The sequence below is a fragment of the Loxodonta africana genome, chromosome 23, assembly GCF_030014295.1.
Source record: "Loxodonta africana isolate mLoxAfr1 chromosome 23, mLoxAfr1.hap2, whole genome shotgun sequence".
Lineage (NCBI taxonomy): Eukaryota > Metazoa > Chordata > Mammalia > Proboscidea > Elephantidae > Loxodonta > Loxodonta africana.
In genome coordinates this window covers 2677286-2699104 of record NC_087364.1, presented here as the reverse complement: position 1 = coordinate 2699104, position 21819 = coordinate 2677286, and the positions used below count along the sequence as shown (strand labels likewise).

Here is a 21819-nt window from a genome sequence, read left to right as displayed (position 1 = left end):
TAGGATGGCTGTAATTCCAGGTGGCTGTGATTTCTGTCTTCTCCCTCTACCCGACCCCTTCACAAATCCATGTATTCAGTGTTGTGATTTTGTCTGCTTGGTGATGACTTGGCGCACTACCTGACTGTATCCTGGGAGTGGGGTTCTTTGGCTCACAAGCCCAGAGGTGCTAGCCAGCTTCTGCCAATGACTTTTTTTTTAAAAAGTCAAACAGCTTCATTACTTCATGATTCGCGTTCATTGCATACAAGCCATTCTTACTGAGGTCATTAGGAAAACTGTTAATTTCAAATATTTGCTCCCTTGGAAGTAGTCACTGAACTACTTCTATCATCTGGCGATTTTGTATTTTTTTATAACAATTACATAAATAAGAGAGTTGAGGAGCAGTCTTTTGCAATTAGAGCCCAATATTAATTCAAAGTAGAGATGGGGTTTAATGTATGTTCAGACAAATGACAAATGGAATTGTTGGAGAAATACGATAACTTTTCAATATCATCTAATGAGTTTAGAAGCAGTTTTTTTGATATTACGTAGACTGAGTCACCTTTTCTGAGACCAAGTGTGGAATGTCTTTGTTTGCTTTGAGACTGTAATAACCAGTGGATTGTTTTCAATGCCTTTTTGCCCTAGCTGCCCTGAGTTGCGTATGTCATGTGCGGTATATGTCACGACATTGAAATGCAGTTGCTGCACTTGATCTTTTCTTAAAGGCCAGATACCATTTGGGTTATCTCGATTAGACGTTTTAATTACTATTCTGTACACCAGAGCTTTGAGTTTACCGCCATTCCTGTTTGTACCCATTAAAGCTATTGTGTTGATGATTTTCTTTAATGCTGTGATCACTGCAGAATAATCACCTGGCTCTTTGTTTGTTTTGGTTTGTTTTGAATGTCTGACACCGTTAGCTTTTGTCACCTGGTTAGAAGTATTAGTGCCACAGGCCTAAAAGAAATTCTGGTGTGGCGATGGTGATACGATGTTCACAGGGTCAGTGTTTCTATCTTTGTGGAACTCTAGTCATGCGAATAATAGCATCTCCTGTTTCTGCACTTTTGTAACATATATGTGTACAGTTAGTATTACAATGAAAGGATGAAGAACCTGAATTGGAAGGTAGGTTTAAGCCGTTATCAGGCCCTTTACAAACGGCTTAAATGGTGTTCCCATTTCATTGATACTTGCCGTAAGTATATAATAAGCTCTATTGTGTGTTTTGCATACAGTTGCCAAAACACAGTAATGTGTATATAGTGGTATAAGACCTTGGGAAAAAAAACTATATATTGTGCTTTTTATCTGTCAATGGGAAAAGCCATTTTTAGTAGCTACCATTTGCAAAAATCAATTGGATGTATATCTGAATGTTGTATTGTATTGTACAGTATGCATATTATTGTTTGTGGTTGCATATGGCAATGAAGTGTTTGTTTTATATAAAAAAAAAAAGACGTCTGTTATGTACAGTTGAAATAAATTTTGCATTTGCTAGCCCGTGGCTTTTAATATTTGTTCCGGGGGGCAGGGGGGCACAGCCTAGTTTGCAGTTAGTGTTCTCGGTGGTTCTCCTGAACATCGCACTTCACAGAGGAAAGGCAGGTCACGGAAGCTGTTCCCTATGCCTTGCTAGAAAAAGCTGCACTTCCCTGGGGTTACATATGCTCTAGGCAAAATAATGTCCATGTTGTCTACATTTTTTTTTTAATTTCCCTCTTTTTAAAAAATAAGCTTGTCTTTTTAATAAGGTTTGTCTTTAAGAAGAAATGTTTTCATTTTTTGTGCTTGAATGGTGGGAAAAAAAGCACAACTTTTAAGTGTTTTATTTAGACTAAGACCAGCTTGTAACTTTTGTTTTTATAAAGTACATGCCCAACTGACTAGAAAAAGAAAAATGAAATAAAAGGAAAGGAAAAGAAATACACTGTGCCAGGTACAGGACTAGATGCTTTTAATGAATCAAAATAAAAAACAATAAACAAACATAAGTCATTTTCTAAAAATAAAACTTTTCTTTGCCTTACTTAAAAAAAAAAAAAAAAAGGAATCAGAATTGTATCATAGCCATAAACACAAAATGGCCTAGCTGACTTTAGGAGAGAACTTATTAGATTTCCCTTTAAGTTGAGTATTTTGTTCCATTCTGTAAGTTCTTTCAGTCTCGGCTGAGAGTGATCAGATACAGAGTTTAGGAAGATCACTGACTTGGGAAGTCGTGTGAGTTTTTGCACAGCTGTACTAGATCCCTGGCCAAATGGGCAGCTAATCTTTTCTGATGAACTCAGACTGCCTTAGGCTTTGGGTGTGCAGCCTCACACACGCACGCCTGTACACGCACACAGCACGCCCTAGATTTGACACAGAGTCAGTAATTTCTGAAGCTGTTAGTTGTGTGTAGTTAAACAAGGCACTAACAAAAAAGACGACTGAGTGGAGCCTAGGGTGTTGGTCCCGATCTGTTGCTGTCTGGGCAAGTGACCCTCTCTCTGGTGACCTTCTTGTCTATAAATGGGGATGTTAGATCAGATCTGTGTTTCTCAAACTGAAGCCCACAGTTCTCTAGGGGACCTGTGAATTGTTTTTTGTTTTGGGGGCGGGTAGTGATCTGAGAAGTCTCATAAGATTTTAAATTTTGTGTCCATGTTAACTTACGTGTGCTCTCAGACTTCTGAATCAGCAGTGTCTACAGCTGGGTCGCCACAGAGCGATCACTGAGGATGGCAGTGTTGACATGCCACTGCAGTGTTTCTCAGCGACAGTTTCTGGGTGGACCCCAAGATCTTCATGCCTGTTCTTGGAGGCCTCGAGTTGAGAAACGCTGGATTGGTACAAACATAAATTACCGTTTTATTATTTTCATGTTTTTCCTATTCCCACCCCTATACTGCAAAAAAAGAAAAAAAAGTCAACAAATTGTATATATGTATTTTTATTGTATAAATTGCCATTCCATTATTTTCATGTTTTTCCTATTCCCACCCCCATACTGCAAAAAAAAAAAAAAAAAAAAAAGTCAACTAACAGTTGTATGTATGTATTTATAGACACAGACAGGATTATAGGCTAGCCTGGTATTCCTCCAACTGGTGCCCAGAAAGCTGCAGGCTGTTAATATTGATGCAGAAATCAACATCAAAACGAGTTTAGGAAATGCTGAGTTAAAGAGGGGCTTTTACTGCAAACCTTATCAAAATGTTTAAGATGCTAAATATGTCCTGTAGATACCCAAGGAGTACCTAATAGTATACAGCCAGTTAAAGGACCCCTGCTTATCTTCTGGGAACATAAAACTTTGTATTTTGCACGCAGTTTGGGAAACACAGACCTCGACTGTGCCAGAATCATCTTGAACACGTTTCTGTGTGTCTGAGCCAGATGGTTTTCAAATAAAGGTAGAACCTTCTCTGGTAGTTCCGCTCACTTGTTTTTCCGTCCCAGACACTTCAGGAAACACATGTTGTGAAATCTCCAAAAAATGCTTTCATAATCTCTGTTAAATTGTTAAATCTAGGATTCGTTCTTAAAGAAATAGCCAACTGGTAAATCTGGCTGGGAGAATATTCCTTTATTGTTTTGTTGAAAGGGTATAACATTTTTTTTATCATTTTAGAAAACTGTGTTGAAACTAGGCAGATTATTAGCATTCCATGATACGTAGGCTTCTTTCAGGCTAATAAATAATCGTCATTTAAACCTCCTAGCTAACAGTCAAGTCTGTAAATGGCGTTTTGAATATTGACACATTTCAAAAGTCAGGCAGTTAGTACATTCTGCCTATAACAGTATTTTCAAGTTTGTTGTTCCATTCTTGTGGGCTTGAAGTGTACTTGGACGGCTGAGAACTGTGTCACCCATATCTAACTGTTGACTGGTTAGTACAGGCTTCAGCTCTTCAAATTGTGTTACATACGGAATTTAAGGCTTTTATTTTTGTGAATTCATTTGGTAAATGATATTTATAAAATGTAATTTTTTAAAGTCTCAGAGCAGCTCTGCAGAGGTGGTTAATCGTGTTGTTGTCTCTTACAAAACAGTGGAAGTGATGTACCTAAGTTTCCTGAAACAGCATCACCCCAGGCTGGTGATGCCTAGTTCAGTCAGCCACGGCACCTCTGTAAGAACAGTTGACTGCAGGTCCGACCCATTTTCTTTACAAAGTCGGCAGCCTTTGTGACTCTGTATTTTATTTGAAAAGGTTAATCCTGGTAATGAAAACTGTAATGGCAGATAATGTGAACAGGCTGTCTAGGAAGCTAGATGATGTAAAATAATTGAAAAGAAATTTATAGAGTTTAACCTTGGTGGAATACGGTTGCATAAAAGGTTTTTTCAGGCTGTTGTCACATGAACTAATCGATTTGAAGAAATGTGCATTGTAAATTAAATGTGACAGGTAGGCATTTTGGTTTAAATGTGACATGGGTCATCATCTGCTCGGACTCAGATGTAATTAACGTACCTGGGTGATTGGTAACTGGGGAAAAACGTATGACTTGACTGAATTGTCTGACGTTACTGGTTTGCTTCTCTTCACAGGGAAAGTTAAGTGAGACGGTTTATTTTCTGTACATTTAGTACAGAAATGTGAATGTTTATGAAGCTCTTTCGTATCTTTCTGCGCAGATAGCACAAGAATTAACTTCTGCTTATAAAAACCTGGATAACGTTTGCATTTTTATCAGAAGCCGAGAATTTCCCTTACCTGTAGATTTCCTAACCCAACAAGTATCATACACTTTATCATTTGTTTCACATACCAGTGTCTTCCTTAAGCAGTACTTTCTCTGTGGCCCAGATGTCCCGGCCATATTCCCCATTAGCCAAGAAGGGCCTGGAAGAAACTATGTCATCACCCCACAGCCCTGCAGCCGACAGGCCCCGTGACCTCAGGGAGCCTTTTGGGAACTGGTGCAGGCAGCACTCTGTGCCCTTCTTCTGTCATTCAGAAGTTGAACTTCGTTTTCTGGATTCTGTGAGAGATTTCTGGAGACGTTTTTGTCAGTAAAATGCTGTTTTTAAAACTGGATCCTTTCTGGGACTGTATCTTCACGAATGTTGCGTTCTGCCTGAAAAATAATTCCTAGACTCTGCAGAACAGTATGTGAAGGAGTAGTAAGTGACCTTGCAGAGGCCGTAGGGTCACAGCCACGCTTCCCGCACCCCGGACACCTGTTGGGGCAGAATTCGTAGCATAGTGTGAGGGTTTTTGTGGTTTGTTTTTCCTGGGAGATTTTTTGGTTTTGGTCCTTTGTTTTTTGTTTTTGTTTTCACATGAACTCTCAGTGGAAGGGTCATCTTTGAAATAGTATTTGACAGATTTTTTTGTAAATACCCTAGCATGTGTTAGCTCATTGCAGTTTATGACGAAGTTCTGAGTACTGCCTTTGACCATAATGCTGAAGTTATTCCCAGTGCTCGTAAAGCCCTTCCCTTTATATATTTATATGTATCTTGAAACTTGTCCTGTGTAACATCCAGTTGTACTTGACTGCCTACCAAGAGCTTGATATTACCTCTGATATCACAGACACACAGGGGGAGAGCAGTATCCTGCTCTTGTTTACTTCTTGGCTTTGATTCCACAGTGTCCTTGTGTTTGGTTTCCATAGCAGTCTGTCAGACAGGTGGTAGAGCAGGTGTTACAGAAGAGAAAACAAAAAAGACCAATTGCCATCGAGTAGGTCCCGACTCACGGTGACCCCATGCGTTTCAGAGTAAACTGTGCTCCGTGGGGTTGTCAGTGGCTGTGGTCTTTCAGAAGTAGATTGCCAGGCCTTTCTTCCAAGGTAGCTCTGGGTGGGTTTGAGCCGCCAGCCTTTGGGTTAGTAGCTGAGCGTGGTTAACTGTTTGTACCACCCAGGGGCTCGAGAGCAGATGTTACTGCGCCATTTCGCAGATGGGAAATGGCAGCGTAGAGAGATGTGATTCTCCCCAGATCACGTGGCCTGTAAAGTCACTCTGGCCTTAGAGCTGCCTTGGAGGTGACAGAAGATACCGTTTGGGTGTTAGGAACGTTCTACAAAACCTTGTCATCAGGCTTTGGTAGTAATTCCTGATCTTGTTCTCGTCAGAGGAGTCAAGCTTACAATAAATACCAGTAAAACTATTCCTTAAAGTCTTGTCTCTAAAATATTCTTATTACACTGAACTTTCCCCTGATAATAAGGATATGCCAGTGCCATTCTTGTAATCTGATGAACTTTTAGGAAGACAAACGAAAGGCAAACCAGAAAAAACAAAAATCAGTAAGCTGAACCACCATTTATAGTTAATTAGCATATTCTCCCAAATAAGTGTATTTTTTAGTGGCTGGATCGCAGTCCCACGCGCAGGAGTTGGGTTTTGCGATATGTTGTAGCCTTACTGAAATCTGCGTCAGGTGCATTTTTTCAGAAGTATTAATGACATATATTATAGTGTTGTATGATCTTTAAGAAAATATTTTCCTTAAGAAAAGATTATTTTCTTCTTTGCATCTTTAAGTAAGATTTGATTCCTTTTTTCTCACCTTTTAAAATAAGTATTTGTATTTCCCAATTAATTTCTACAGCACATTATTTTACAACAGACATTGGGAGATTGTTCTTTGCACAATACCATGCTAGGTGTTGGTTAAACGGGATAAAAGTTTGTCTGATGTTGTGAGCACTTTACCTCCTTTCATTTGCAAAAAAATGTTTATACTTCAGGGAATATAAAGTTTTCATAAAAGAACCAAAAATTAAATTCCACTTTTTCTGAATCATGTATCATAATCTTTTTATTTTCATATGTCACTATAAACGTAAATGTTTTTATTACCAGTTTTAAAAAATTTATAAACATTCACTGTATATTATCTGCTTGGTCTGATTTGTCTTTCTGAAATACTTGATATAATGGGTCAAAATTTGGTTGAGTATCTAGGGGAATATATTCAGATCCTTTAACCCCCCACCCACCAGCTGGTGAATATTTTAGGATTTAAAAGATCCGTAATCCAGATTGGGAAATTGAAGTTTACTAAACTGCGAAAAGCCTCATGTTTTTTTCCCTCTCTGCTGCCTTAGGCATGAAAAAGACTGTGGGTTCAGTAGGACAGAGGTCATGAAAATTGGTAAAAGATACCTGACCTGTTTTGTCTTGATGAAAGTATGTTTTAATGTGTGGTCCCTGGAATTTACTAGTTACGTAGTGTTGTATAGTCAAGTTGTTTTTCTTAGTATGGTCATGGTATTTATCTGCAGTTTTATTTTATTTATTTTTTTGATGATCCTAGGTTCACGCAAAGAATCTGCTCCACAAGTTTTGCTTCCAGAAGAAGAGAAGATTATAGTAGAAGAAACTAGAAGTAATGGCCAGACAGTGATAGAAGAAAAGTAAGATGTCTTCCGATGTTTTAAAGCCGGCGTGTGAGTGAGTGAGCGTGACCTCTGGGGAGGAGTAGTAGCCCTGGAGTCACAACAGTTTCCTGGGGGCTTGGGTGCGACTTCAGGAAATTCTTTTTTTTTTTTTTTTCTTCAGAAATTGGAGTTGTCCTTGACTAGGATTTAACCTACCATATTTTTTATATATAGAAATAGGTTGTTGGAAGGTGTGTGAACTGAGAGACTAGACTGTTAGACAGGGCAGAGAACATGGTTTATTTCACTCAGTGTTAAAGCATCAGGCTTTCTCTCGGTCAAGAGCTTCAGTATCTTCTTCATTCCTCGTCCTTATCTGTGTGTTTATTTCATTTCCTATTTCAGGAGTCTTGTTGATACTGTCTATGCATTAAAGGATGAAGTCCAAGAATTAAGACAAGTAAGCCATAGTTTTTAATCTTTTTGGGGTGGGAGGTGTTGTGGGGGAACAAGGGAAAACACTGTATTAAAAAATGAAGCTGTTTGTCCATAAGCAAGAAGATACTAAAAGGAGATCATGTCTTTAAGAATTCCAACATGTAAAACAAATTGGTCTTCTGTAAGTCTGATAGGCCAGGAAATGAATCCTTTAAGTGACATGTTTAAACTCTTTGTTTTAACCCTACTGTTTTTGATATCATAAACCATCTTAAATTCTTTGGGAATAATAAATTATCTAAAATTCAGGCCAGTTATAAAAATGTTACTGGGAGCCTACTGTGATCAGCCCCTGCCACTCGTTGGTGTGAGTGATGTGTGGCAGTTGTTCTTGAGAAGCCAAGTCAATGAGTAAGTTAAACTTGATTGGTTATCGATGAGCCTTGTGCACAGAAGGCTGTGGTCCTAGATGAGGGAGTGATGAGTCCTGCCTGACAGGCAGGGGAAGGTGTTAGAGAGGAGCTCGGCTTGGGGCTGGGTTTGCCAGATTCGAAAGATGGCAGCAGAGGGGAAGCATGGCACCCTGTGGTCTGGTGTGGTTGTGGGCAGGAGGGGTAGAAGGATGGGCAGGATGAGCAGCCGGAGGTGCGGGATCCGAGGGCTTCCAGAGCTCCCGTTGCTCAGCCGAAGCGACTTCTTGGTCCTTACCTCCCTCATCTGACAGGCTGCCCTGCATATGTTTCTTCCTTAGTAACAGGCTGTGTCTCTGCATAAGATAATGTTGTTGTCTGTATTTTACACACGGTAATGATTGGGTCCTACGCTGTAGAAAGGACCCGGAGAAACTCTGTGTTGTCGTGGCCGCTGCTTGTGGCTCTGTGTATATTAGAGAAGTTCGTTCCTTCCTAGTAAGCCCAGAAGTTAGATCTTGGAGCCTGTGAGAGACTGTGGGAGAAAGACCTGGAGATCTGCTTGCGTAAAGGTTGTGGTTAGGTGTTGTGGGGTAAGTTCCAGCTCATATTAACACCATGTACGACAGAATGAAACACTGCCTGGTCCTGCGCCTTTGTAGAGATTACAGCCTGGAATACTCTAGGGGACGGTTATGCCTGTCACGTGGGGTCGCTGTCAGTTGAAATTGACTCGATGGCACCTGACAGTAACATGGGTTGGAAGAGGACATGGTGGTCTAGTGGTAGAATTCTCGCCTTCCATGTGGGAGACTCGGGTTCAGTTCCCAGGCAGTGCACCTCAAGCACCGCCACCACCCGTCTGTCAGCAGCGGTTTGTGTGTTGCTGTGATGCTGGACAGGTTTCAGTGGAACTTCTAAACTAAGACAGCCTAGGAAGAAAGGCCTGGAGATCTACTTCTGAAAATCAGCCAACACAAACCCTGTGGACCACAAAGGTCCAGTCCGCAACGATCGTGCGGAATGAGGCAGGACCAGGAAGCATTTCATCCTGTTGTGCATGGGGTCGCCATGAGCAGGGGGCTGACTTGACGGCAGCCGTCAACAAGAACAGTAATGTTGGATGATGATAAGCGATAGAGAAAGAAAAGTAAGTGGGATCAGGGAATAGAGTGACAGGCAGGGGGTGGTGAAGTGTCCTGAGGAGTAAAGTGAAGATGCTGAAGAAATGGCTGTGTAAATCAACACCTGAGGAGAGCTGGCCAGGCAGGGGAACCACACATGCAATGGCCGGGACATGGGGGCTTGCTCACATGTCCACAGAACAGTGAGGCCAGTGTGGCTGGAGTGCAGTGAGCAAGGCGGAGAGCTGTGGGAAGTGAGGTCAGTGGGATGGCCAGGGACCAGGTCACGCCTGGTCTAATAAATGATCATATCTAACTAGATCTCCTGTAATGTCAAAAGTTTGAACAACTCAGAAGCAGAGTAGGCCAGGAGTTAGAGGCTTGATTTAAAATATGTTTCTATAAATCACCCTTTACAAGTTTGCTGTGTTTCTATGGTGTGACATTCTCATGATGTCTTTTCTTACAGATTTATTCATCTTATACTCAAGTGTATGTATGCAGAGAGAATCAAGGTAGCCTGTTACGTAAAAAACAAAAACAAAAAAAACCAAACCCGTTGCCATCCAGTCGATTGTGACTCATAGTGACCCTGCAGGACAGAGTAGAACTGCCCCATAGGATTTCCAAGGAGTGGCTGGTCGATTCAGACTGCCAGCCATAGCTTGCTGTAGCTCTCAGCCACTGCACGACCAGGGCTCCTCGTTAGGTGTAGCTGAGTATAGTCTCCAGCCCCTCCTAACTGAAATCCCTCTTGTGTGCTGAGCACTGCAGTCGTTAATTCGCCATGCTTTTATGAGAGCCATGCTCACTTTGCGTTAGCTCTATACAGAGTCAGATAGCACAGTACAAAATTCATCAGGCTCACCGAGATCCCCTAGTGGGACTCTTAGCTGAGAGGGCCTGGGCCTTGTTTCCCTGTAATGGAGCAGGTAACACTTGTGTCTGCACGCACTGGCCAGTCGTGGCTCCCTCATGTCTGTTTCTCACGTTTTACTCCGCAAAGTAGAAGACATTTTTGCTTTAGTAGCCAGTGGCCACTTTCGTCCACAGTTTTCTTGTCTAGGAACGAACTTTGGTCAAGCAGATGTTTATTCATTTATCCCTTTATTCACTCAGCTATTATTACTGTTACTTCCATTCATTTATATAACCCGATACACACACAAACACACACACACACGGGCACGCACACACTCACGCGAGCACCCACTCAAGCACACACACACATGTTGGTGTTGAGTGGACTCTGACTCGTAACAGCCCTATATATGTGAAATAAATGTGAAAAGAGGATACTGGCTATAAGTCATTTTTTTGAAAATGTTCAGCCATTTTTGTATGCTGTATGGAGATTCTCTCATTCAGTGTTTGTGAACTTAAAGTAGTAACAGACAGTAGGACTGTATGTCCACCTCAAGATGCTAAAGAAGACTGAAATATCTCTTAGGCATTTAGGCTTTGCAGAACCCAGCAGTATGGTGAGTTCTATTAGGCATTTAGGCTTTGCAGAACCCGGCAGCATGGTGAGTTCTATTAGGCATTTAGGCTTTGCAGAACCCGGCAGTATTGGTGAGTTCCATTAGGCATTTAGGCTTTGCAGAACCCGGCAGTATTGGTGAGTTCCGTTAGGCATTTAGGCTTTGCAGAACCCGGCAGCATGGTGAGTTCTATTAGGCATTTAGGCTTTGCAGAACCCGGCAGTATGGTGCAGAACCCGGCAGTATGGTGAGTTCTATTAGGCATTTAGGCTTTGCAGAACCCGGCAGTATTGGTGAGTTCCGTTAGGCATTTAGGCTTTGCAGAACCCGGCAGTATGGTGAGTTCTATTAGGCATTTAGGCTTTGCAGAACCCGGCAGTATGGTGAGTTCTATTAGGCATTTAGGCTTTGAGGAACCCGGCAGTATGGTGAGTTCTATTAGGCATTTAGGCTTTGCAGAACCCGGCAGTATTGGTGAGTTCTATTAGGCATTTAGGCTTTGCAGAACCCGGCAGTATGGTGAGTTCTATTAGGCATTTAGGCTTTGAGGAACCCGGCAGTATGGTGAGTTCTATTAGGCATTTAGGCTTTGAGGAACCCGGCAGTATGGTGAGTTCTATTAGGCATTTAGGCTTTGAGGAACCCGGCAGTATGGTGAGTTCTATTAGGCATTTAGGCTTTGCAGAACCCGGCAGTATTGGTGAGTTCCGTTAGGCATTTAGGCTTTGCAGAACCCGGCAGTATGGTGAGTTCTATTAGGCATTTAGGCTTTGCAGAACCCGGCAGTATGGTGAGTTCTATTAGGCATTTAGGCTTTGAGGAACCCGGCAGTATTGGTGAGTTCTATTAGGCATTTAGGCTTTGCAGAACCCGGCAGTATTGGTGAGTTCTATTAGGCATTTAGGCTTTGAGGAACCCGGCAGTATGGTGAGTTCTATTAGGCATTTAGGCTTTGCAGAACCCGGCAGTATTGGTGAGTTCTATTAGGCATTTAGGCTTTGCAGAACCCGGCAGTATTGGTGAGTTCTATTAGGCATTTAGGCTTTGAGGAACCCGGCAGTATGGTGAGTTCTATTAGGCATTTAGGCTTTGAGGAACCCGGCAGTATGGTGAGTTCTATTAGGCATTTAGGCTTTGCAGAACCCGGCAGTATGGTGAGTTCCATTAGGCATTTAGGCTTTGCAGAACCCGGCAGTATTGGTGAGTTCCGTTAGGCATTTAGGCTTTGCAGAACCCGGCAGTATTGGTGAGTTCTTCTGACCTGTTGAATACCTGCCATCGTGTCACACAGGCAGAATCCACCAGGGTTTGCTCAAGTGAGCCCTGTAACTCTCCTCAGCAATGTCTATTTGGGGAAACGAAAGTTCTCTTCATGGCAAAAGACGACTAACCATACTGTGGTCTGCTTAATTTACAGGATAACAAAAAGATGAAGAAGTCTCTAGAGGAAGAACAGAGAGCCCGCAAAGACCTAGAAAAGCTTGTGAGGAAAGTTTTAAAGAACATGAACGACCCTGCTTGGGATGAGACCAACCTGTAAGGAACAGCCTGGTTCTTTGTAACGAGACCAGGTGGGAGGCCTCCTGACCAGAGTCAGTGTTAGATGCAGAGACTGCAGAGCAGGGCCGCGCTGGATGGACACGCTTTCTTGTTTTCTGTGTGTAGAAAAGACGGAGTTTATAACATGAACAAAAGTGATCACACCGTTACTAAAGAATCCAAACGTGAGGTATAGAGACTGAGGACCCTGAACTGCGTTCTTTACAGTTAACATCTGAATTACCTCATTTCGCAATAAGTGCAGTGACTGACTAAAAATCCTCGATCCTTGTTTTCCAGACTTTTAACTGAAATTATATAAATATTATGTATACATATCTCTTGTAGATACTCAATTTTGAATGCATATCCATGGTTGCTACATCTGGGCTAACGCCCACGCTAGTTTCCTTCCTGCTAATCTTTCTGGTCACGTGAATTAGAAGTTGTCTTCACACACATTCGCCTGAGAGTAGCGGCGTTGAAAGTACCTGGATGCTTTTGGTGGCTGGCTGATTGTTCTACACACCGTGGTTTCCAAAATGCTGTCCAAATCCTTCCCATTTCAGTGTGCTTAGGTAATTTAACCTTATTTATGTCTGCACTGATTACTTTAATACCACCTGAAAGTCTTCTCTTAAAGCAGTGTTACAATCACAAACACACGTTGGCTCTGAGTGCAGCATTCTTGGGCTGAACGAGTGAAGGGTCTGAGGCTCAGATGCTGGTCTGAGGAGACAGCGTACAGCCACCGTGTCGAGGGAGGGTGTACGCCGCCGTCTGCTCTGTCTACGTACTCTGATTACCGGAGCTGATTCGCTGCGTTTTGGGGGAGCACACAGACTTCTATATATAGGCTAGTTTAATAACTTGACAAAGTGTACTATTTTGTCTTCCCCACAAAAGAGATAACTAGAACCTGTAAATAAAATGTATTATTTATTATATATCCCTGCAGCCAGTGAAAACGAATGAAGGCAGTACTGTGAGCTAACGTGGGTGGGTGGGATTTCTTTGTCCGGCCAATTTAAACTCTGAGACCTGTTTTACCATCAGGGTGCGGCAGACACACCTCTTCAGTGCTGACTGGGAAAATAACGTTTTCCCTCCTTCAGTGAGACTAAAGCAATACACGTTTTTTTGAATTCAATATAAGTAATACAGGTTCAGCTGTGGAAACATTTTCCCCACTGTGCACAGATGGCTGAGGAGATGCGGGAAGGGTGGTCTGTCCTCACGCTGGGAGTCCCAGTCTCGCCTTAGCGATTTGGGAAGTTTCACCTGCCCGCAGAAGCCTAGCTCTTTGTTCTGCTCGGAAAGCCCCTAGGGTAACTGTGGTCACGGCCTCTGCTCCCGTCTCGCTCAGATCGGTCCCCCTTTTCTTAAGAGTCCGATTTTTAAGGGAGGTGAGCTTTCTCACAGGACAGGTGTTGGGTCTTTAAAAACCGAAACTGCAGACAGCAGTGCACAGTAGAGATGTTTCAGGAAAACCCACTCGGCATCAAACGGGACTTTCTGGCACTTGTGATCTGTTTGTAAAGTTGCCCTTTAATTGCGCCTGAATCCCTTGTGTTTTTTTTGTTTGATGCCTTTTAACTGGGGCAACTTTGAAAATAGTTTGTTTTCTGGTTGTTGATAGTTCTTCTCCCGCATCATTGCTAACTACACTTTTGGGTGCTGGTTTTTAAACGTAGTGGGCGGTGGCCTCTGCAAGCTTCTTGCCCGTCGTCTTGCTCAGAAACTCTGCCCAGCACAGCCGTCCACCTCACGGATGCTTTAGAAACCAGCCAGCAGTTTGCGCTTTGATTAGAATCGCAAACTTCTTGTATTTAGCGATTTATTCATTCCTGCTAAGACTAGACAAGATCGGGTCCTTTTTTTTTTTTTTTTTTAAGATAAGCTCTATTTTTACAAGTAGATTTTGTTCTTCGGTTACGCTTAAGACGTTGCCGTGAAGGAGTGAAATCAGAGTGTACTGGAATTGGCTGTCGTAAGCAGACTGTAACTCAGGAACAACTAACCATCTGATCTCTGTGTCACGTTGGGAAAGGTGATGTTGCTGTGTGGCTGAAGGACTTGGCACCTGTCCTCTCAGAAGCTGTCGGCATACCCCGGGACGGCTCTCTTACCAAACATACCTTTGTTACTAGATGGAAGTATTTTGTGAGAATGCTTAGGTTTCTACTGTCCCTTCCCCTCTGAATAGGGGGTGGCTGCAGAGATCCTTGTGTTAGTGCATTGCCTTTTCCTTCTGTGAACCCAGTGTTTTTTCAGGCTTCTTAGGGAGTGGAGAAAGTGCATCCTAAAGGAGTTCTTTTTAAAAACTTGCCCTATTGTAAATAGACTGTATACACTTCATGGTGGGCCCTTCTGAGGAGCTGGGAATTTGATGTACCTTATAAAGGAGCACGACTGTCTCTTGAACCTTCTGAAGGCTTACTTCTTTGCTCCCACCTTTTATGGATGAGGAGATGAAGCCATTTCTGACCCTGTAGATGTGAAGCACTTTCAGTTCTAAACCGTGCTGAAATGCAGCCTTGAAGCCCCCATCATTGTACCTGACAGTGTACGTGTGTGTCGGTCGTGTGTCCTGAGGTCCTGGGCTGTGGATGCCTGCCTTTGTGTAGACTTTCTTCATGCCAGTCGTTTCTTTAGGAATCGGGATCATCCACCGCGGAGAAGCTTTTAAATGTCACCGACAGTGTCCTGGCGTTGCCACTACAACATTTATGCTCCACTGTTGTAATTATTAAACTGATTATTTTTCTTATATTATGAAATGTCACTTTTTCTTCGCTGATGTCTTTGTCATGTTGTGTTAGGTCTGCATTTTCTCTTTAGACTTTAAAATTCTGGTGTGAATTTCAGATATTGGAAGTATTACATTTGTCTTTAGTAAATCTAGAGTCTAAGAATATTTGGAGATAAGTAAGATGAGGTATGAAAATGGAAAATTTTAGGAAAGGAATGGGAAGTACAGATGTTTCTCCTGGTAGGTACAGCCTCCATTTATCACACTTGCATGTTAGAAGATGCTCGGTGTTCATTTTGTGGGGTTGGATAAATGAAAGTATTTTTTTTGAGGTATCTGTGAGATCTTTATAGTAATTGTCATAAGGTCCTACCCCCCCACCCCACCCCCCCAAAAAAAAATTGCGTACTTGTCTGTTAAGACTTACCCTTTCCCTAACATTCCTTCAAGGCTGGTATCATTGTTGAAGATTTACTGATTGAAGGTGCCTGCCAGTCTAAAAGAATTAGAAAATAGTATTCCAGGGAAAAGAAAACAAGTACCTAGTTGGAATTATAAAGCTAGGATTTATGTAGAAAATTCTCTTTGGGGTAAACCTTCCTTCTCAGAACATAACTCCTGTTCAGAAATATTTTTCTATGCCAGACAGCCTTTTAGCCAATGAGGTGGTTATTGAAGCAGTCCTGGAAAATGCCTAGCCAAGTATGGTTTACTTCAAGAACAGAGATGCAGCCAGTACATAAAAATTCAAGAATTTTAATTATTTTAGGCTAAAGTAAGTTGTTATATGCCATCGAATCAATTCCGACTCATAGTGACCCTATAGGACAGAGTAGAACTGCCCGATAGGGTTTCCAAGCAGTGGCTGGTGGATTCGAACTACCGACCTTTTTGTTTGCAGTCTGAGCTCTTAACCACTTCGCTACCAGGACGAATTTTAATTATTTTAGGCTAAAGTAAGTAGGCATTCATAAATCATTTTAATTAGTTTGTATTGTAAATAGAAATAGTACATAAAAGACCTAATTTGAATTGTTCATATTACATGGGGGTTTTAGGCTTTCTGTATTTTTCTTGCTGGTTTTTAATTTTAAGAATAATACTTGTTCATGGGAAAAATACCAATAGTATACAATATAAAGCCAAAAGCATGCCTCCTCTCCTTCCAACACCCACATCTCCCACAAAAGTAACCAGTTATGTGTCTTGTGTATTCTTTCATTCTTTTTTTTTTTTGGTGTTGGTGGGGGGAACAGTGATCATTTTCCCACAAATGAAATCACATTGAATGTATTCTGTAATTTGCCTTTTGTTTTTCACATCTTAGATATCTTTCCATGTAAGTACACAAAGCTCATTGTTTTTGACAGCTACATAATATTCCGTTGATTGAATGCATTACAGTTTAACTCACTGCTGTCAAGTCGATTCCAACTCATAGTGACCCTGTGGGACAGAGTAGAACTGCCCCACAGGACTTCGAAGGCTGCAAATCTCTACAGGAGCAGACTGCCACGTCTTTCTCCCACACAGTTTATTTAAAAAGGAGCCATGGTGGTGAAATGGTTAAGCATTCGGCTGCTAACCTAAAGGTCAGCAGTTCGAATCTACCAGCAGCTCCTCAGGAGGAAGACGTGGCAGTCTGCTTTCGTAGAGATTACAGCCCTGGAAACCCTGTGGGTCTCCTGTGAGTTGGAATCGACTCAACAGCAGTGGGTTAGGTTTTGGCATATGATAAAGGCATTTATAGCCATTTGGAAAAGGGCTTCTAAGTGGTATGTGTGCATTTAATAAAACCCAGTTCCTCAGCACTACGACCATATTTCGTTACATCTCAGGTGTCATCAATTTTAAGGCACACCGTTATTTTTTTGTACCACTAAGAAAAAAATTGCTACCCATTATAATTGTAGAGGGTCGTCAATTCTAAGATGTCCAGATTTTAGATGTCTTAAAAATTGCAGGGGAGGGTGAAGATAAGATGAAATACTTTTTTTGGGTCAGTTCTGCTTCCAGCTTTCCCGTGACTACTGGAGAATCTTGCTTTCTCAGATATAATCCCGCTTCCCCTTCCTTACTCTCAGCGGATTTCTGACCGTTTACAAAGAAGATGGCACTACGGTAAGGGAAGTGCCTCCACTTCTTACCAAACGTACAGGCTTGCTTCCACCTGTACCTGGCACTCCTCCGTTGTTTTAGTGGGAGAGCGTGCCCTCACGTAGCCAGTGCCCATCGTAACAGCTGTGCCCGATCCCAGCCTCCGCACTTTCCAGGACCTGACAGTGTCCTTTACTCTTCCCTGAGTATTGCATCTCTTAACCAGGCCCTTCTGGCTACTGCTGCTGCCTTGTTTGTTTTTAAACCTTGTATTATGGAAAGTATCATGCACGTGTAAAAAGGATAATAATGAACGGTGATTGCCCTCCAGGATTTGTTAGCGCTCCAGGCGATGTGGTTCACGGTCTACAAGAACTAATTAAAACTACAAGCCAGTCACTGAGGTCCAGGTGACCCTGTGTCTGAGGGCCCTTTGTTCCTGAGGGGCCTTGAGAGGAAAGACCAGCTACTGCTCTTTCAGGTGCAGGGAAAGTCTTGGGTTTGTTGTTGTTTCTGTTAGCACAGTAAATTACATTCCTTGGCTTTAAACGTACTTTTACAAAGCTGCTTTTATTCCATAGCTTCCCTCTGGCTGCTAACTTCTTTGCTCTGGACAAACAGAACTCTTAACTAAAGGAGTTTATTTCCTCACCTTCTCCTCTTCCTCAGCCTCCCCAGTCTGGTCTGTGCCTGCCATCACTTCTCCAAGTGTGCGTCCGCTGAGGTCACTGTTGCTGTCGAGTGGACTCTGACTCACAGCGACCCTCTCAGAAAGAGAATTGCCCCGTAGGGTTTCCGAGGCGCAGCTGGTGGATTCAAACCGATGAACTTTGGGTCAGCAGCCGTAGCACCTAGCCCCTACGCCACCAAGGTTTCCTGCTGTGACAGCAGTTGCTTTACAGCTACCTGATGAAGGTATGAATGAATGAATGAATGAACGGCACATCAGGTTACGTAGGGAGCATGTATGCATCAAAGAGCCCTGGTGGTGCAGTGGTTAAGCACTCGGCTGCTAACTAAAAGATGGGTGGTTTGGACCCACCAGCTGTTCCGTGGGGGAAATACGTGGCAGTCAGCTTCTATAAAGATTTAAAGCCTTGGAAACCCGATGGGACACTCTCTGTCCTATCAAGTCGCTATGGGTCGGAATCGACTCGACTGCAGCGGGTATAAGCTCAGTGGGTGGATTTCCGCACTGGCCCTGAGCTTCAGTGGCACGTGAGCCGAGGACAGTGCTTTTGCCGAGTTGAGAACAGACAGTGCTTCAGTGACAATGTCTTGTTGCTTTCTCTTTGAGAGGCAGGATGGCACAGTGGTCACGAGCACAGACGTGAGTCAGAGTGCCTGGGATTGAGTCTTGGCTCCGCCACACAGTCTCCGTGTGATCTTGGGAAAGTGAGCCTCCCTGGGCCATGATTTTCTCGTGTGTGAAATAAGACAGTATTTACCTCAATGGGTGGCTGTAAGGATTTAGAGAGTGGAACACGCGTGAAGTGCATGTAACAGCGGTGGGTTTTACCTGCTGCTGTTAATACTGCATATTGCAGTCAGGGTTACAGGCTTTAAACCATAAAGCTAGCGAGGAAGCTCATGAAAAGAAGCTCAGTATCTGGTTATCAGGAAAATACAATTTAAAACCACAATGAGATGCTGCTACTCACTGACTAACCCATTGCCGTCGAGTGGATTCCGACTCAGCGACCCCCCAGGACAGCAGAGCTGCCCCACAGGGCTTCCAAGGCTGTAATCTTTACGGAAACTGACGGCCCGGTGGCTTCAAACTGCCAACCTTTCAGTTCACAGGCGAGTGCTTAATGACTGTGCCACCAGGGCTCCCTACTCAACTGCCTGGAATGTCTAAAATGTGAAAGACGGGACAGGACCCCGTGTGGATGAGAACGTGGAGCATATGAACTCTCATGTGCCGCAGATGGGAACGTCGGATGGTGCCACCATTTGGGAAAACTGGCAGTTTCTGAAACAGTTAAGCCTCCTTGGTTGACCCAGGCGTTCCACTCCTCCGTAGTCACCAAAGATAAAAACGAGTCCACGCAAAGACTTGTGCGTGAGTGTTCATAGCCACTGTATTCATAAGAGTAAAAAACTGGGAAAACCCATTGACAAGTGAACAGACTTTTTTAAAAAGCAGTATATTCATATGCTAGAATACTACCCAGGAATAAAGAAGAACAAACTACTGGTAGACGAGCAATTAGAAATTTAAAGTAGCCTTTACAATGCCATAAAGAAAATGACTTAAGGGTGAATTTACAAAAGATTCTAGATTTAAACCCAGAAAGCTACAAATACACTGAAAACTGCCAAAACATCACAGAAATTAAAGACCTCAATAAATACAGAGGTGCTCTGTGGGTCAGAATACTCACTGTTGCTAAGATGTCAATTCTTCCCAAACTGATCTTGATGCAAAATGGCAGCAGCATCACTTGGCAGGTTGCTGTAAGCCGCCCTCGACTGCTGGCGACAGCTTGATTGAGAACAACACAAAGCTGAAAGTAGCTCAGCGACCAAGTGGTGAATGGATGAACAAGTGGTGGTCTGTCCTTGTAACGGAATACTACTCAGCAATAAGAAGGGACAACTGACACAGCAACATGGTTGTATCTTCTAAGTATTATGCAGGTAAAAGACACAAAAGATGAATACTTCCTGGGACTTCACATAGATGCGGCTATAAAGGCACGACTAGGTTAACAGGGCATGAGTTGCCATAGCCAAGGAGGGGGCGGGGGTTACAAAAGGGCGAGAGGGAATTTTTCCGAGTGGGCAAAACTTGTTCTTTGGAAAGATTAATAAAGCAAGACCGGCAAGGAAAAAAAAAAAAGTCATGTGAGAAGCTTGTCAGAACACAAATGGGAATAACTAGATTTTGCAGACATCAAACAGATAATACAAGGATGTTATGGAAAGATAAATGCCAATGAGTTTGCAAGTGGAGGTAAAATGGATAAATTCCTAGACAAAAATGTTTGAAAACGGACACAAGGAAAGACAGAAAACATCAAGTCTCTTGTAGCTATTAAGGAAATTGATCCTGTAATATAAAATTACAAGCATGTACATAAGCCTCCTTCCAGGCAGTGAAGTTTAAGAGAGATCCCTTCAGAGAATAGAAAAAGAGGAAACATTTTGTAAATTAATTTTATGATACCAACATGACCTTTATAATGATATTGTGATGCCAAAAATACCCGTATAACAAGAGAGGAAAATTCCAGGCTACTCTTAATCACCAACAATAGATGCAAATATGCTAAACAAAATACAAAATCAAATCCCTCAGTATATATAAAAAATAAGTATCTTAACCAAGATGGTTTTGTTCCAGGAATCCAGGTTGGATTAATAGTTAAATATAAGAAAAAAGGTTAATTTACCCCAATTACAGGAAACAAAACAAAACCTTTGATCATATGATTAGATTCATGATCTAAAAACTCATTAAAATTACAAGCCAGTTTCATGAAATTTTATTTAATAAAATTCAGTATCCATTGGTGGAGAGAGGAGAACCTCTTAGCAAACTAGAAAGAAAAGTGTATTTCCTTAGTCTGATTCAGAGCGTTTACCAAAAAAAGCCTATCAATATACAAACATCATTAATGGTGAAATATTGAAAACTTTCTCTACGACATCAGGAGTAAGGAAAGGGTGGTCACTATCCCCTCCTCTATTCTAGGGTGATTGCTGGTTCACTAAGGCAAAGGGAAAAGGGCATAAAGATTGTAAACAAATTATTTTCAAGTTCTGTTGTGTATATAGAAAATACAAAGGTATCTACAGTTAAATTGTTAATAAGGGTGCCAGATAAAGATCAACATGAAAATCAGTTGCTTTTCTATATAAATCGGGGACAAAATATTTTATAATACCTTTTTAATAAGAAAATATATCAAATAGGAATAAATACAATGAAAGATGTGTAAGACCTTGATGTTGAAAACTATAAAACATTACTGAGAGAAAGTCTAAAGAGAGTGAGAACCACGTTAATGAATTAGAAGGCTCATTATTATAAAAATGTCACTTCTCCACTAATTGCTTTATGGATTGGATTCCATGCCGATCGAAATCCCATGAGCTTTTTTCTGGATCTTGCCAAATAATTTCTACAATTCACATGTAAATGTAAAGTGCCAAGAATAGCCAAGAAACCCGTGAAGACGAACAGCAAAGTGGAAAGACCTGGTTTGCACATTGTCCAGATTTATGACACTTAGCACTCCACGGTATTGGAGCAGGATATCCACAGACCAAAGACATGGAACAGAGAGCCCAGACAGACCCATGCGTATTCAGACAGATCAGTGTGAAATGTCGCCCTGCACAACAGTGAGGAAAGGACAGTCTTTTCAATAAATGATTCTTGGTCATTTGTCCATCTGGGATAAAATGAGACTCGACACCTTGCAGGCCATGCAGATCAATTCTAGAAGGATTATAAAATTAAATATGAAAGGGGAGGTGGGAGACTTTTAGGAGAGAATACAGGAGAATATCTTCATGGCGTTAGGGCCAGGTAAGACTAATAGCACTAATAGCACACAAAGATAGCACACGAAAGATCAGTAAATTTGACCACGTTAAAATTAAGAACTACTGCTTATCAAAAGACACCATTAAGAAGATGAA

The 21819-nt window shown here is 42.0% G+C and overlaps 1 protein-coding gene across 9 annotated transcripts in view; it reads left to right on the top strand.

Annotated features, from left to right (window-relative positions):
- The window catches only part of ARHGEF7 (Rho guanine nucleotide exchange factor 7), a 159470-nt gene extending 146204 nt beyond the window's left edge, over positions 1–13266 (top strand). For 8 of the 9 annotated variants that reach the window (XM_064275222.1, XM_064275223.1, XM_064275220.1 and 5 more), the window contains 3 exons: positions 7262–7361; positions 7731–7785; positions 12196–13266. In XM_064275222.1, coding sequence (XP_064131292.1) covers positions 7262–7361; positions 7731–7785; positions 12196–12318 — 278 coding nt within the window. In that variant the 3' untranslated portion in view covers positions 12319–13266. Of the gene's footprint in view, positions 1–3; positions 6028–7261; positions 7362–7730; positions 7786–12195 lie in introns of those variants that run through there. The other variant, XM_064275218.1, reaches the window with a different exon arrangement.
- The last annotated feature ends 8553 nt before the right edge of the window (positions 13267–21819 follow it).